This window comes from Psammomys obesus, unplaced genomic scaffold (genome assembly GCF_907164565.1).
Source record: "Psammomys obesus unplaced genomic scaffold, mPsaObe1.curated_primary_1811, whole genome shotgun sequence".
NCBI classification, from domain to species: domain Eukaryota; kingdom Metazoa; phylum Chordata; class Mammalia; order Rodentia; family Muridae; genus Psammomys; species Psammomys obesus.
The window spans coordinates 569,004-587,247 of record NW_026596143.1 but is presented as its reverse complement, the minus strand read 5'-3'; the positions used below and the strand labels follow the sequence as shown (position 1 = coordinate 587,247).

Sequence of the window (18,244 nt, the reverse complement as noted above, 5' to 3'; positions counted from 1 at the left end):
CATTTTGTCATGACACACTACATACATGGGTCAAATTATAATAGTATACCTTACAAATAAGCACAAATGTCAAACAAAGCCTTTAGAAAAAATGTAAAATGAATTTTAAAATGGCTGTAAGCACGACCTGCTTTTAATCATGTAATTTTCAGACAAATGGAGAAACATGTGAGAGGAACCAGTGTCACCCAGTCCCTTAGAACTGGTCTTGTCCTGGGAGATAGCCCATTGGTCATAAAAATGGACAAGACTCTAGATTTCTACAGATGAGAAAAGCCGTGAAGTGGAGCACCCAATGTTTGTACATTTTATGCTATAAATACTGTATTTCAATAAAACATAAGAAGAATGAATCCTACCCAAACATCACAACCTTTAGTGCCCAGATTAAAAATTTTTTTATGTAGCATTAGATTAAGCCACCGAAGGCACCAAGACAGTGTGACATCACACAGGGCTCTAAAGGTTGTTAAATAACCTCCATAAAATGGTAGGCCAAGAATGTTTATCATTCATAAAAGAACAACATTCCATTAGAGTCTGCCCTTTAGCACGCGTTACTATTGACTATCGTTTTTACTGTATCCCAAACCAACATCATGTATGTCTTTTATTCCCTGCACACATCGCACTCTCACAATGTTATAGCTTTTCTTTTCATTTTACTGTTTAAATGCATACCCCCTTTGCTAAAATGGAAACCATTTAAAGAAGTGACATATTATTCCTCCGAGTAACATATTATTCCTCTGAATTTTTTTTTTTTTTTTGGCATAGTGCATGGTATAGTGGGCATTGAGTAGATGTTTAGCATCAACTCATTCAGATATAAATGATAATGGTAAATTTACTCCTACCTATGTACATACTTTAGCCAGGCACACGTGCCATTTCAACAATGTACTTTGACTCTTCTCAAATCACAGTGAAGCTACCATGACTGAAATTCAAAGTATTCTTTTAGTCCCATTTTAGAACTGCTTTTATTTTAAACACAGGAAAACAAACAGTACAAACTCAATTCTCTGTGTTAAGCTAAGATGGGAATTAAAAAAATAATATGGCTCTGTGGATTTCACAGAACTAGAAAAGGTTATTTTGGATCTGTGTGGAATTTAGATATCTGAAGCAGCAATTACTTTCCCATAAATGTTACCTTTTAGAGTCAAACACTATTTTGCTAGTGCAGTTCACATTTCACTTAAAGGAAAATGTCTTTTATTCAGAGTTTACTGTGCTATGTTATTCTATGTGAAAACTCTCCTTTTCATTTTTGTAGATGGCATTGTGAATTCATCAGGGGACAGCAAATCACACACCATTAAACATTAGGCTTTACGTGTTCTACATCATTGAATATCCACAAAATGTGATGGAGTGATTCTATACATCTGTAGTTCTGCATATCATCATATCATCTCAGACAACATCTTTTCAATCTATCCATCCACCTAGCATCAAAGCTTAGAGATATTCTCATGAGTATGTGGTGTGGTCAAGATAACAATACCAGAAATACATTTCCACACTTTACATTCTTGGCTCTTTAAAGTTCTGCAACAGAATTCATGGACCATGTTTTGCATAATTCTGGATTCATGTCCTGCTTTAGTAAACATTTGTGAAAATAAACAGCATACATTTTTAGGACGATGCTTCAGTAAATAGTATCAAGTTGATATAGCTAAGACTCCACTAGTCATCTTTCCACACTGAATAGATAAGCTATCAGTGCTTCCTTCATGTTTAGCAATATTGACCATTGAGTCTGGGAATTTATACAACTTACCATGGCTTTGGGCTTGGTTCCAGAATTGCTTGCTGGAGTGGATGAGAGCTCAGTGCACTCATTGTTAGAGCACAGATTCACCTGTGTGTGATTTACTGAGCTACTATCTGTCCCGCTTTCAGGTCCTGATTCCAGATCCTGTTAAAAAAACCAAAACAACAACAAATGCATGACCATAAAAGAAGGCACATGAGTGCCCCCTACATGTCTATTTCCTCCCATTAACAGCCTTCACTCCCATGTGACCTCCAGTAATTTACTTAGCATCACAAAGGTAACAAATAGGCTTCTAGACTTCCTCACAGGGCCTTGTGAACGGCAAAGGGGAAAAATAACCCCACTGTCATCTTAGCTCATGATGTAAGTAATGCTTTCCTCCTATATGATAAACCATCAATAGTGTTGGAACTCATTTCCACAGATGGAATGTTATAAGACATGTACAGCATATAAAGGAGTCTGACTAACACTGCTTTAAGAGTGTGTGCATGCACGCACGTGTGTGTGTGTCCACCCATGGATATGTGAAGTACATAATTGTAACCAAATTTCTTGTGCCTGGAATAACTTCAGATCAGACTATTTTTATGTCTTTTCATGGGAAACAATATATATATTATTCTAATAAAATATGGCTCACTTGAATTTCAAACGGAATTAATATGAAATGGATACCAGCAAAAACGAAAACAAAAACATGTAGTTTATAACATTAAATGTATAGCTATGAATAGTAGATAACTCATTTAATTTGCCTTTTTTTTTTTTGGTGTAACAGAGGCTCTTTGCATTGATTTTGCCTTACTATTCATGACTTAATGAAGTTGTTAACATGGTAATCTTTTATTTTTCTATCCATACAAAAATAAGTATGAAGTGAAATAATTCTTTTTTCAATTTATCAGTCTTGTGTTGTTGCTTTGCACAAACCACACTTTATATCCATATGTGTTTCAGTTTGCTGCTCCTGTGTGGAAGCTATTATTATCATCATGGAAGAGACAGTGACACTCAGACTCAAGGTAGAGTCTTGAGAGTCTTAAATTCACGTTCCATGGCAGAGCTGGTATTAAATCTTTGGTCTTGACCTCAAAGTTCAACCTCATAACATAACTACTCTGCTGTTTTGCTGAGGGCCTGAAACACAGCTATAGAAGCAATTTCATAAGGCTGTGCATATGAGGCTTAGTAGAAATCTCTCTTTCTACTCACTGTGAGAAATGTGTAACATGGGTCAGCTTTTCCAAGGTCTCTCACTCATTCCCTCTCTAATTAACCATCTTAAGCAAACTAAATGCTGAACAAGACCCTCACTACACCGCCTGCTTTTGCTCTGGTGATATATCTAATGAGCTACAGTTCTATCAGGCTCTCCAGCATCACTGCAACCCCATGTTTTCACCTGTCAGGTAGATGGAATACACACAGCTCAGATGAATTCTTATAGTGGTGGGCTATCTGGAGTGTTATGTGCCATAGAAGAAATCTGTATATGATTTAACTCTGGCACAAAACAGTGGGAATCCTGTGATTCATCCTTTACACAGAAGGTCATAGCACAAAAATAAGGCTTCACAGGTGATATTCACTACAGAGAAGGTAATGGAAGCCAGGTGATACCTAGGGGGATTATTCAAAGTGATTCGATAAGAAAAATTAAATCAAGAATCTGGATAGAAGATGTAAAGGGCAAAATTAGGGATGGGGGTATTGAGTTCCCCAAAATGTGACTGAGGAGGAGGGAGTGGGAGACCAAGCAGATCAAAGGGGTAGTGAAAGTCAATGTGGAAGGCAAGCTCGCATGCTAAGGATAGTGCAATTACTCCCGGTATGTCACATCAGGGGCCGGTAGTGCTGGGTCGTTGGAAAAGTGGCCAAGAACAAATTCAAGAAATAAAGACTAGGTGGAAAGAATATGAAACTCTGGGTCACAAAAGGGTTGAAATAGGGTAATGTTTGACAAAGATAAATAACAAACAAAAAAGTTTTTATGTCTGAAATGAAAAAGGAGCAATGCCCTCTGTTCCTCTCCTCCTTGTATACAGTGTACCATGTACAGTCTTAAGCTAAGGAAGGACTTAGAAAATTAGGAAAGCCAAAACCCACTTCACAACAGTGCCCAGACTCTATCAAAGGAATGGATAGGTTCTAGCTTACATATTTCCTAAGCTTCTCTATGGTGTGGCTGAAGTGTCCCAAAGGATTATTAATATCTGCTTGGTCACACATTCACATGACAGTTAATGGCTCCATCTCAGAACACATTGCTATTGAGAAGAAAAGGCCTTGGGAAGGTTTACAATGCGGCGGAATGAGAGTTGGCTTTTCTCAAAGATATGAAGTGACTCTGACAAGCTGTGACTCTTGGCAAACTTCTCACTCCGCACCTGTATGACCCTAGTAAATCCCTCATCCTTCCTGAGGCTCAAGACACTCATCATCAGACCAAGAGAACAAATGGAGCAACATATGTACTGACTAGTACTGCTTTCTTCTCTAGCCCCACCCCCATCTCCCAGCTGCCACCCATTCTAAGCGATTGCTATCATTAGTTGCACCCACACAACAGATGCTCAGACCAGGTCAAGATTTTGGGTGACAAAATAACAACACAACACAACAAAACAAAACATAACAAAATCAGATCATGGAGTCTGGAGAATCTACCAAGGCATAGCTAGTTTGTTAGAGTTTCTCTAAGCAGCTTCATCCAAATCATTACTTCTTCCTTTAAGATTTACTTCACAAACACTGTTCTCCATCATCCCAGTCTCTGGATCTAATCGTACTCTTTATTATATAAAGAATTCATTCTGGGAATTTTATAAGTATTCTTACACAGGGTGGGTGGGTTAGGGGAGGAGTCATTGCTTCATTGTGAGCCATGTTCTTCTTGCTAAAATTAAATGCATGGAGCAGCAGAGTCAGATGGAAGAAGTTTCTCTTTTGTCTCTCTCTCTCTCTCTGCATTACTGCTCCTTAGTGGATGATCAACGTCATAATCATGACACCAGAGTCCTTTCATTCCATGGCACAATTATCAAAAGGAATGAAAAATGCAGATGAAAGCTAATGTTATCATTAGCTTTTAATTCCCCCCCGCAAAGGAAAAAAAAAAGCAGAGACAAGGATCAAGGGTTACTCAGGAAACTGTAAAGATCAAAAAGTACTTTTGAGGCTCAGGGACATGTATTGTTCATGTTTTTGCTTGGAGTCTGGTATGAGCATAGAGGGGAACAGAAGAGAATCAACAATGGCCGCACATTCTCTGGGGTAGATCCATGCAAGTCTGCTTATGTATGCATGTTAGTTCATTCATCACTCAAATAAGTCATTCATTAAAAAGTTAATCTTTGTGCATATCTATCTCTGACATAAACCTGCAGCTGAGAAATTAGACAGTTTTCATGTGGTTTCAGATAGTCAGTTATAAAGCTTGGATTCAAAACAGTCACTAACTTCAGCCACCTTCAGTCACTAACATTCCTAATGTTTCTGCTGACCTACTTTGCTTTATTCTAACAAGACTGATAAACTGAAAGCTCAGAAACAGATGTTATGTTTACAGTGGTAACAATTATGGTAATAATCATGGTAATATTTCATTAGATAGTGTATGAAATGTCAAATTCCAATTTACAATTTATATAGCAGTATAAACCATAGATGCAGATAAATGATCCAATCATCATGCTTTTTGGTTTAAGAAAGGACCTAGTCTAGCAGACAGGGAGTAAGCTTACTTTTTTTAGTTGAGTTAAAAGCATGGTGTGTGATAGAATTCTCATCTGTGCTTTTCTATTTAGCACATGGGTAGTGAGAAAAATTGAATGGAGAGAAAAGAGAGAGATTAAAAGGCAGGAGAGAGTAACAACTCACTGCAGAAAACTTTTAAAAATAAAAATCCATATGCAAAGTCCTAGGCCCTCCTGAAAAATAAGACATCTCTGTTGATAAAGGTGATAGAGAAAATGAGTGTGAAATTTTAATGTGTTTGTTTTTAAATTTTCAATATGCCAATCAAATTAAAGCATCCCTTTCTCCGGGCTGTTAGGACATTGCTTTGGTTATGTTTTTTTTTCCCATTTAGATCCCTTTTCTATTTGCTAAAATGAAACTACATGCAAGTAACTAAGGTATCACTAGAGAGTGAGGGACTAGGAATTTTCTAGGACATTATTTAGGTACAATTCACTGTAAAAAAGATATTTGCAATGAATCTTGAAGAATAAGAAAAGTTATTAAAGTTAGCAAAAATGATAATTTCATTTTTATAACCTTTCAAAACTGAAATCTAGTTTTATATCAATTAGACGACTATTATGACTGTCACATTATATTAGCCAGGTGACTATTATGGTTATTGTTGTTCTAAATATACCAGCTTCTAATTTTAGCCTGGTTGAATGATATAGCATTGGATTAACAACTGGCTTGGTTTATTTGTTTGCCAGCTCTGGCCCATGCATGCCTCAGCTTCTGTATACGTTTTGCTCATCTTATAATGTTACAAGTATAGTAATATAGGTAGACATTGAGTACTATTCACACTGGGTTAAACCCTAGCTCCTTTACCTCAGAATCAATGGGACACTATATTAAGTAAGGTAGACACAGATTAATCCTGTTTCAGTAGGTACCTAAACTTGCTTATGTGATTTTTTTACATTTTGGATCTCACTTAAATATAAATTTTTAATGTGGTTTATTTATTATTTTGTAATGCAAACCCTTGCTTAATAGATAAGGGTTGTACAGAGACTCTTATGAAAGAAGGGGGAGATAGAAAGACCTGGAGGGGTCAGGAGCTCCACAAGGAGAGCAATAGAAACAAAAAATCTGGACACAGGCATCTTTTCTGAGACTGATACTCCAACCAAGGACCATGCATGGAGATAACCTAGAACCCCTGCACAGATGTAGCCCCTGGCAGCTTAGTCTCCAAGTGGGTTACTTAATAAAGGCAACAGGGACTATCTTTGGCATGAAATCAGTGACTGGCTCTTTGATCACCTCTCCTGAGCGGGGAGCAGCCCTACCAGGTCACAAAGGAAGACAGTGCAGACAGTCCTGATGAGACCTGATAGGCTAGGGTCAGATGGAAGGTGAGGAGAACCTCGCCTATAAGTAGACTTGGGGAGGGCCATAGGAGGTGATGAGGGAGGGAGGGTGAGACTGGGAGGGGATGAGGGACAGGGCTACAGCTGGGATACTGTAATTAATAAACTGTAATTAATAAAAATAAATTAATAAAAAGTAGAAAAGGGTTGGCTTACTTACAGTAAAACTGTATGCTATATATACTAGATCTACATAAACTAAGCCACTGAACATGAAGCTATTAATACATATGTAAAAGGCAGAACCAATCTTAGTATTCCTTCTAAATTTTATTTTTACTTTTGGAATATTATCAGAGACTCTATCATATAAACTTAATGGGATAATATCCTTAGATTTATGGCTGTGAGCCTAGCCTTTAATGTCTGAGCCATCTCTCCAGCCTAGGAAAAATTCTTACTTCTGTCCTGTTTGTTATTTTCAGAGTATATGTTAGAGCACTAACAAATCACTATCATGTAACATTTTTTTTGCAGTAAGCAAGATTAGTTCACCTGCATCTACACATCCATCCACTCATCTATCCACCCATCCTTTCAATCATCTATTCATTTATCCATGTAGAAAATACGTAGTAAACATGTTTTTTTCGTGCAATGTATGTTTATAGAATAAGAATATATGTCTTGAAAATAACTGGTTATAATGTGAAAACCCGAAAATAATGTAGTTATCAAGACAGATATAGCATTTCATGCCTCTGAAGAGTAGGAAATACAGTAGTGCTAGCAAACAACTATAACAAAGAGGGTTTAATCCCCAAGAAGCACAGTTTCCTAAGCTCGCTCCATTTCTTTTTTAATATAAAGTATTTTGTTGTCACCCATGTGTCTATAGACTTTGTATGACATATGAAAATGACTGAATGATCTCAATGGAGTTCTGTTTCATTTATTAATAGATGCCATCACCAAAGATGTTTCACTTATAAGAGAGACCATATGTAATAAAGAGGTCCTATTCTTACTGGGCTTAGTGGGCACAGATATGTAATCCAAGCTTCTTGAGTAGCTAAGGCAGGAGGATAGTAAGTTCAAAGCCAGTCTGGGCTACATGCTGAGTTTAAGGGCAGCCTAGCCAACTTATTTAGTCTGTGTTTCAAACTGAAAACAGGGCTGGTGATAGAGCAAAGTGGAAGATTGCTTGTCTAGTGTGGGCCTGGCCTGAAGGTTATCCCAATTTTTTTGAAAAATAAAATAAAACTAAAAACTAAACTATTTCTAATAACTACAGAAAAACAGACCCTGAGGGATGCTGATCCACTGGGAGAAAGAGGAGGGAGAAGGTAGCTTACAGGGACATGCCGCCGCAGGTTTGTTGGGGTGCTGGATGGAGAGGAGACAGTGCTGAGAGCATTCTCTATGTCTTGGTCTAGTTGGTCCAGTTTCATAATTAGTAGCACCATGGAGTCCAGCCGTGTCCTGTCTCGATCTTCCCGTGTTTCCTGAGGAACAGAACATGCTGTCACTAAATCTGAAAGGCCATTACTTGGAAAGAATAAGAAGTTCCCTGTTCTTCATGTGACAAAAAGGACACTGGATAATGGGTAGTCTTCTATTTGACAGGCAAGGGAAGGTCTGGTCTGGGTCATCAATGGTCCCTTCATGGAGTAGATGTCAAGAGTGCATTTTATATGAATATTCAATGCATGAAAGAGAAGCTGAATGACTCTGAGTACTTACACACATTTCCAACACATTTCTAACTTCCTAATTATTATTGAATTTGTTTATAAGAGTTTTAATTTTTAGAGTATAAATTTATCATTTGTATGATTCTAACAATTGTGACATTGTACTTAAGAATGAATGTGAGAGACTATTTGTACCAGAATATTTTTAATTTAGTGAAATTCTGTGGAAAAAAAATGAAGTTAGGCAAGGCTCTCAATGATATGGTGGGTAATTCTATGCACGCAACATTTACCTATTGCTGTTTCTAGCTATGGCTCTACAATTCCATTTAAAATCTATTGTTATTTTCCCACATACTTAAAAACAGTCCCCCATAACATATATGTGTTATATATGTGTAACCAGGGCTTTTTTATCTTGGCTGTTCTGGGATTTGGAAACACGGACTTAAAGCAGTAGCTGAAGCTTCTATTGTCCTTGTAAAATCACTTGGACACAACTCTATAGTTCCTGGATAGTCAAATCAAGTCAGTTAATATCAGAAATCTCAACCCCTCATGCTATGCATAGGGTCAGGGCCGAGTAGGCTACAAGTAAAGACAAATAAAAGGATCATGTAAATCAGACAACGTCTTTAAGAAAGACACTTTATTGAGAGGTGCAATGGAATGAGGTCCAGTTCTCTCAGTGTAAAGTATCACTTGTGATGCAGGTTGCCAACTTCCCAGGACTCTAAGATACTTGCTTGATGAGAACCAACTTTAAAAGGATTGCTTATGGCCAAACTCAAGGAAGGCAAACAAGGTCATGATGGGAGCTAGATGTATCCACAGAGGATCCCAGGTTGGGACTTTGCTTCAACAACAATTATTACTAAATGAAGAAAGTAATGAACATGACTCTGTCTTTTTGTCTTCTTTGGGGTCCTTATCCTCTCCCCTCTCCTCTCCTCCTCTCTCCTCTCCTCTCTTCTCCTCTCCTCTCCTCTCCTCCTCTCTCTTCTTCTCTTCTCCCCTCCCCCTTTCTCCCCTTCCCCTCTCTCTTTTTGTATGTATGTGATGGGTGTGCTTGTTAATGTGGATGTATACATACGTGTGAGTATATGTGCGCATGGGTGTAGGTGAGTATGGAGGCCTAAGATGGACATTAGATATCTTCCTCGGTGACCCTTCACCTTTAGTTTTTCAAGATATGGTCTTTCACTGAACCTGAAGCAGATGAATTTTTGTAGACAAACTGGCCAATGAACAGGTCCACTTGTCTCTGTATTCCAGACCTGGGGTTAGAGAAGCTTGCTACCAACCCTGGCTTTTACATGGTCTGGGGATCATGTTTGTGCAGCTGACATTTTACCAACTGAGCTATCTTTCAAGCCCTGGGCATTTCATTGGTCTTTAAATTCCCCAGCTACTCTCAAGAACAGGATGCTGTGGGTTAATCTAATTTTATAAGTATATTCCTTAAATAGGAATCGAATTCTACATGTATACACCTTTAAAAGCTAAAAAATGTTTTTGATACAGAAAACAACCTTCCAGAGGTTAAATGATTGACTTATTATATGGTCTTAGAAGCAACTATTTAGGTTGTCTTACTTTCTTTTCCAGTTACAGTGATATGTAGACAAGAACAATTTAGGAGAGAAAGAGTTCATTTTAGTTTTATAAACCGTCATTGCAGGAATTCAAGGCAGCAGGAATCTGAAGCAGACAGTCACATGTATCTATAGTCAAGAGCAGATGGCAGTGAGTGAGTGCATACATGCCAGTGCTCAGATTGCTGTCTTTACTATTACACAGTCTGTAATCTTCTGCCTAAGGAATAGTGCTACCCAGGGTGGGCATAGATTCACCCTTTAATTAACTTAATTAAAATAGTCTCTCTCAGATATGCCTACAGTCTCTTCTCCCAGGTGATTCTGAATTTTGTCAAATTGTTGGAAAGTAGTAACCATCACTTGAGCTAATATTTGTTGGTATAATGTTCTTTTAAAATGTATATGCCTCACCCTTGTTAATTCAAATGCTGATTTCCCCACCCCCAGCTCTCTGGTTTCAATCTGGATATTGCATTGTGATACTCACTATAAGCATCCTGTCTCAACTCTTGTGTAAACAGGACACAAATAAAGCAACTAGATACAATGTTGTGCAATGGGAGGAACCAGAGGACAGGAAAGAGGGAAGGAGCTAGAGAACAGGAAGGGGCAAGAAGGAGGAGGAGCTCTAGGAGAGGAGAGCAAGAGGAGAGCAGAGCGGGAGGAGAGAGCTTGGAGGACTTAAAGCATGAACCAGACCTAAGATTTCACAAAAGGCAAGTAAAATGTGGGAAATCTAAATGTTAGGAAACTGAGGGCTTGGAGGTTTAGGAGGGAGTAAATATTGCCCAGCATTGTGTTCTAGGTTAACTAAAAACTCAGTCTCTGTGTGGTGATTTGGTTATACAGCCGCTGAGGATTAACAGCAGCATTACTGTTAATGCTAATGATAAACCCATAGTAAATATTAATAACTAAATACAACAAATATTAGATAATTTATTTGAACACTTTTCTTAAGAATTTTATATACAATGAAATATGATACTACCCCATTCCTCCTCCCAATCCCTTCATATTATCTGCAGCACTTTTCATAACCAATTTCATATCTGTCTGTTTTTTTGTTCTGTATTTTTGTTGTTGTTGTTTGTTTTGAGACAAGTTTTTATTACGTAGTCCTGGCTGGTCTGGAACTCGAAAACCTCCCTGCCTTCCTAGGAAGTGCTAACATTAATCACATGTGCCCACTTGGAGACTGAGCTGCCTACAGGCTACACCTGAAGAGGGGGTCTAGGTCCTCTCCATGAATAGTCCTTGGTTGGAGTATTGGTGTCTGCAGGGCCCCTGGACCCGGGTTTTTGGCTCTGTTAGTCCTTGTGGAGCTCCTTACCCTTCAGGTCTTTCTATCTCCCCCTTCTTTCATAGGATTTCCTATATTCTGCCAAGAGTTTGGCAATGAGTCTCAGCATCAGATTTGATACTCTTGTGGGTAGAGTTTTTCAGAGGCCCTCTGTGGTAGGCTCCTGTCCTCTTCCCTGTCTTCTCCAGCTTTGGATGTCTATTTTTTTGCCCTTGTGAATGAGGATTAAACATCTTCCTTGGGGTCCTCCTTGTTGTTTAACTTCTTTGGGGCCATAGATTTTAGTATGTTTCTCCTATTTTATATGTCTAATATACACTCCCAAGTTGGTTCCCTAGTAAGGGGAACAGGGGCTATCTCTGACATGAACTCAGTGTCTGGCTCTTTGATCATCTCCTCCTGGTGGGTTGGCAGGATGCAGCCTTGCAGGCCATAGAGGAAGGTGATGCAGCCAGCCTTGATGAGAACTGAAAGGCTAGAGTCAGACAGAAGGGGAGGAGGTCCTCTCCTATCAGGGGACTAGGGAGAAGCAGCAGACAGTGGGTGGTACTGGGAGGAGACAAGGGAGGGGGCTGCAGCAGGGATACAAAGTGAATAAATTGTAATCAATAATAAAAAAATCACATGTGCCACCATGTCTAGCCCATTTTATTATTTTATTATTATGTTTTTATAACCCAGTCAGTCAATTTAGTGCTACTCAAACATATATAAATGTGGGACAACCAAAACTAGATAATCTCTTTTTAAAAACAGAAAATTTCCTTTGTTTAAAAGATTAATACAAAGAGGAGAGGGTACATCTTTTTCCATAAAAGCAAACGGACTTTAAAAATTAAATTGAGATCTTTGGCCATCTGCTAATTTCTTCAGAAAGCTATGCAACTCTTATGATTTGATTCATTTTCACTGTCCCTTTCTTGAGGGACCTTTAACAACTGACAGAAAAACCATAAACCGTTAGGCTTAAAAGTATTTGCATTTGCAAAAAGAAATCTTAAACATTTTATCCAATATTTATCCAATAATTAAGTATTAAATAATATTAAATATTTAATATTAATACCAGATATTAACATTAAATATTAAATAAAATGTTAAATATTTTATCCATTAATGAAGCAGAACTTGTATACAAAGCAGTTATTTTTACAGCAAAATCCTGCTTATAACTTGAAATAAAGTTCAGGAAGTATTACAGATCATTGCATCAAATTTGCTTACAAGTACTCCCCAAAATGGGGGAAAAACTTGCTATAGAGTCATGGAGTCCCTTAATTACTGTTCCAGCCTATTCCTTATATAATCTCCTTCAATTTGAACCAAAGGTACAAGGGTTGAATATTTGTTCATCTTTGTGTGCTTTCTTTGGCTGTCATTCATACCTCAGTTATAATAGCAGTAAGGACAAAGATTCAAGCTTTCTACCTATCAGAAGTGGCACCAAGCTCTACACCACAGAAACAACACATTTTTAGGAAAAGTAGTGAGATCAATAACGCCAAGGAATGACAACACACAGAAAGCAGAGCCTGATAGTTTCCCATCTACTAAGTTAAAGTTGGAGGCAGCGGCACATCTGTCACAGACATGGTCTCAGAAACAATTTGTCTTTGAATTAACTGGACATTAAGATTTTACTCTAAAAATATTTTATAGCCATTAGCTGAGCATAAAATTATTGTAGAAATCTGCCACAAGGGTAAAACAAAATAATCTTGCCCCATGATATTCTTGTAGACAATTAAGCCTATTTCTTTTCTCTGTCCTTCAAATGTACCTTCTTTCTCACCAACTGTTACAGTCACTCTAAAATGTCAAGAGTTTTATGCCGTACATTCATAACCCCCCCCATAGAGTGACTAAAGATCTGATGCTTTGTATAACCATTCTTGTCCTTATTTTTAAAGTTCAAGTTTTAAGAACTCATGAAGTTCTGCTTTTTCATAGTTTCTCTGCCAAACTATAGCAAACAGTTCATGCTTAAAAATACAAGAATGTATTTGCAGATTCTGAACTCTTTGACTTCTTTAATGTAGATTTAATTTCATTCTTTTTTCTATGGACCATGAAGAAGAATTTTATACATTAAATTATTTATTTATGAATCTAGTATTTCTGTAACTCACTTCCTCAATTCAAGGCCAGTGTGACAAATTTGCCTCCCCCAAAACTCTCTTTCCTTTTAAAATTATCATTAGAGCTATTTTAAGTCAGCCATCATTAAAGGAACTGAATATTCATAAGCAAAGAAGACAAGACTCCTGTTGTCCTGAATGTTATAATCAACCCTAGGGAAATAGACAATGAAAATTAAATAAAAGATTTTTAAATAGCTCCAAATAGAAACCTGTGTAGGAACTTAAAAATAGGATAATGTAGATAAATAACTAAATAAATAATGTAGATAAAAACACTGTAGATAAATAACTACAGTGTTTGTGTCTATATATAGACTGATATGTCCACAATTATATTAATATATAAAACATTTAACATATAATATATTGATTAATATATAACATGTTAACCAATTAATGTGTGATATATAAAATTAATATAAACATATGAAGAAAATATAAAATATAGTTAGGAACAAGCTTCCTGTGGAAATGGAGAGTCCAGAAAGAATGAGAAGACGGGCAGTGGAGAAGATGACAGGGGTAAAGATGGAGATAGATGATGGAGGAAGGAGAGAGGTGGAGAAGGTGGTTGAAGGGAGGCAGTGAAGAGCCAGGAAAGTAGTGTTCCAAGTGGAACAGAGAGTAACACAATGGTAGCAAGACTGGAATGAAATCAGTCAATAAAAGATCAGGGTTGGGAGGATGAAGGTGGGGAAGGAGTAGGATGAGGCAACACCTGTACAAATTAGATTTTGTTTGCAAGGTCACTGTAAAGAGGAAAATCTACTTTTTGTGCTCATTGAAAGGACACAAGGAGTGATGTACTGTGTTTTATAAACTCTTTGATTTGTTTTTAAAATATTGGCAAAGAAAGATAATTGTAACCTCAAGCACATTTGATTCTGAGCAATGCCATATCATCAGTAAGTGTCATTCTTATTCTTTTTTCTCTCTTTTTTTAATTAATTTTAACATTCTTATTCTTTTAAAAAAACTTTTAGCTTTATTTATTTAGTTGTTCACTTTACATCCCAATTGTAGTTCCCATCCTCCTCTCCTCCTGGTCCTACTCTTCTTTCCTTTTTTTCTCCTCTTCCCTCCTCCCCCCATCAAGAATCCCTCCCCCCACCTAACCAACCCCAGCTTTTCCAATAGCACCAGGACTGAGCACATTGTCTTCCACTTTGGGCTGGTAAGGCAGCCCCACCAGGAGAAAGTGATCGAAAAGCATGCAACAGAATCCAGATCAGAAACAGCCTCCCACCGCCCTTACGAGGCCACTTACAAGAAGATCAAGTTGCCCATTGGCTATGTCTGTGTAGGGGGCCTAGATCCAGTACATGCATGATCATTTGTTGGTGATTCAGTCTCTGAATCCAGGTCCCTCTGGAAGTGCCATTTTTCTAAGATTTCTCTTCTAGTTGTAGCTTTCTTATGATAAAATTTGAACTGTATGCACAGTATGCTGCTTATAAAGAGACAACAGGTTATTTTTAAGAAAGCCATACATATTTTAACTTCAATGGTGAAAAAGTAAGATCAACAACTAACAATGCAGGCCTCAGGAGATTAAAAATCCAATGTACCTTAATGGAAACAGCCATGTGAAGAGACAGTCAACAGAATGGTATATAATCTTTTCCAGATATGCATTCAGTGTATAATATATACAATACACAAAGAAGCTAAAAACTAAACAAGAAAACACATATTCTAATCAAAGAATGTGCTATGGAACTAAACACAAAATTCTCAAAAGAAGAAACAAATGACTAGTAAAGATTTTAAAAAGGTTCCACATCCTTACCTATTAGACCCACACAAATTAAAATTACTTTGAGATACTATATCACCCTAATGGACGGTTTAGTTATATATCTCTCTCAGACACAGGTCAGAAGAGAGTAGGCAGATTGGATCAGGATAGAGCTTCTATTCAATATGAATTGCTGTCCATGATGAAAACTCAACAGTGCTCTTTATTTATGCTAGAAAATATATTTGGTCTGTGGGAAGCGAGGGTGCTTTGATTGTGATGGTGTCTGGGAGGGCACAAGTCTCCCAGAGGCTTCTGAATGGGTTAGGTTTAAGCATAGCAATGTAGCTGATGTTGTTTTCCCTCTACCCAGTAAAGACAACCCCCGCCATGTTTCCTTTTCCAAATGCTCTTAATTAAACAGCAGTGCTCAAAGCACTCACACATGGTGGTAGGCAGGAGGTATCCACAGCCAGACATCATACAGACTGAAGACAATATAAAGCCCAGAGAAAAATTTCTTCTCCAGCCCACACTGGCTCTGTTCTAATGCCAAGCATGTGGAAAAGAAAGAAAAAATTCAAGAAAATAACCAATGCTTCCAAATCATGGTTGTTTGGCAGAGCAGATCCAACACTGACTGAATGCTTAGCTTGTCAGGGAGCCCCAGCCTCCTGTAGATAGCCATAATCAGTGCAAGGCTGGGCCAGGAATAGAACCATGACTTCCTGATTCTGAATTCAAGGCGCTGGCCCAGACACTGTCTTAAGTTCCACATGCTTCTTCCTGGCTTTTGTGGGCCAATGATACTCCTTGCTCTCCCATAAAAGAAAGGGACCTTTCAGCAATAGTCTTGGCTCTGTTTCACCCTGGACTATTTGATCTGCAGCCAGCTGGAGTAGTATGGAATCTCATATTCGTGTTATACGTTTCATTTGACAATAAATTCCTCTTTCTAGACTTTCCTTTCTTAAAATAATATCCTATTTAAAGAACTAGAAAGTTATTTAATCCTGTTTTTTTTTTTCTTTTAGGAGAAGTGAAGATTTTCATGTGAAATGACAATCAGAAGTTGAAGATAATGTAATTTTCCTCTGTCAGCCTCTCCAGGCAAGTTAAGAATGACAGCTTTAATTTTCATTCTGTTTTTCAATAGGAAACTTTGGTTGGCTTTGAGAAAGTACAGTAAAACCTGTCCCACTTGCCAGGCATACTCTGTTCAGTCCCTAGTTCTTTGTGTAATATCTTTAATAATGTGTCAAAATACTTATGATTACAGGTGATGGAAGGGACAACAAATATTTAAAGCTGCCTTCAGGAAACTAGGTGTGGTAGTATAGCCTGGAATCCAAGCACTTAGGAGGCCATGGTAGATGGGTTGACAGTTTGGGATCATGCTGGGCTAACCTTGCAGGTTCAACCTCAAATAGCCTTACATAGTGAGAAATCTGTCACCCAATCCAACCAATCAACCAACCAACCAACCAACCAACCAAAAAAAAAAAAAAAAAAAAAAAAAAAAACAAAGAAACTAACAAACCCTACATTGCTACAAGGTATCTTTCAACTTACCAGCAATTATTCAGCAATGACCAAAGCTTTAAATGAATTACTATAGGCATGCTTTATTAATCTGCTTCTCTTTATAAGCCAAGGTGAAAGAAACTGGCCTATCCTTAGCTTGAATTTTAAATTACATTTTATGGAACAATCATGTACCAGTAAAGCAATCATTTTCTAATGTTGACAGTCACTGTTCTGGTGTGTGGATCAGGGTTTCTGGTTGCATGGTTCCCAGAAGCAACAGGGACATTATCTGAGAACTTGTTGAGAAAGGCAGGCATTTCGTCTCCTACCAGCCAGCACCCTTAAAACTTGCTGCTTCAGCTGCTGCTACTGCTGCTGCACACTACTGATTAAGGGCTGGAAAAAACTCAGTGTTGATAAACTGAAAGAGAGAGAGGAAGGAAAGCAAGATGGCAGAACTTGAAAAATCTGCGTTGTTCGATTGCTAACTAATCATCCATCAATAGTTTTAGGCCAGAGAGATACTTCAGTTCTACAAATGACCCAAAATTTATGTTTTCCATTTAAACCTACAAGAATTTGGATACCTAGAATAAATGCATCTCTATTAAAAGCAGCACACTGACTCACATATGGATGGCATCATTTTATTATTATTACTTTACAGTAAAAACTGATGAAACCACCTGGTTACTGAATTGATTTTCCTTTCATTTCCTGTCTTCATGCCTTCCTCCTAACATAGAACTTTACCTGTATAGCCCTAAAATGCCCACCTGCTAATGGAGTGTAGACAAGGTCAAGCTACTCTGCTTTTATGAGATCCACAGTTATATTCACTTTATTGACAATGATAGTGAGCACTGTTAGAGATTGCACAGAAAGGCCTACTGACAAAATTAATGACAACTGGAATTACATTATAAGCCAGAGGAATTCCATAATAAGAAATCTATTAATTGTCATAATAATATATTAAAGTAAAAAGACAACAAATAAATGCCAGATGGGGTATTTGTAACACTCCAAATCTGCTTTAAATCACCTGCTAGTGATTAAAAACAGAAAAAAAAATATTAAAAGCTGCCTTTCCTAGCAAAGACTTAAAGGCAGTGTTCTTTCACTCAGCTAAGATACAGACACTTGGGACAGCAATGAGGTTAATGCTGAAGCCCTGGAATATCTCTGTAAAACTATCACACATGCTAGACAGTGTTGTGTTTAAGGTCCTGGCTTTCACAAAACTACTACAACAAAAGAAGATGCTTACGGTGCAAAGCAAGAGGGTTTGTGCCTCAAAAACCCTGAGGATAAAGAACCAGACAATCTGATACTCTACGGCCAGGAATCAAAGATATCATCTCAGAATGATGCACCCATAAACATGCTTGTCC

General features: G+C 37.7%; 1 protein-coding gene across 1 annotated transcript in view; it reads right to left on the bottom strand.

Annotated features, from left to right (window-relative positions):
- Dlc1 (DLC1 Rho GTPase activating protein) overlaps positions 1 to 18,244 on the bottom strand; it is a 384,088-nt gene that overhangs the window by 270,079 nt on the left and 95,765 nt on the right. Inside the window, exons 3-4 of the mRNA XM_055593391.1 lie at positions 8,205 to 8,354; positions 1,790 to 1,927 (exon numbers count right to left, since the gene is read on the bottom strand). Of these exons, the coding sequence (XP_055449366.1) occupies positions 1,790 to 1,927; positions 8,205 to 8,354 (288 nt within the window). The remainder of the gene's footprint in view (positions 1 to 1,789; positions 1,928 to 8,204; positions 8,355 to 18,244) is intronic.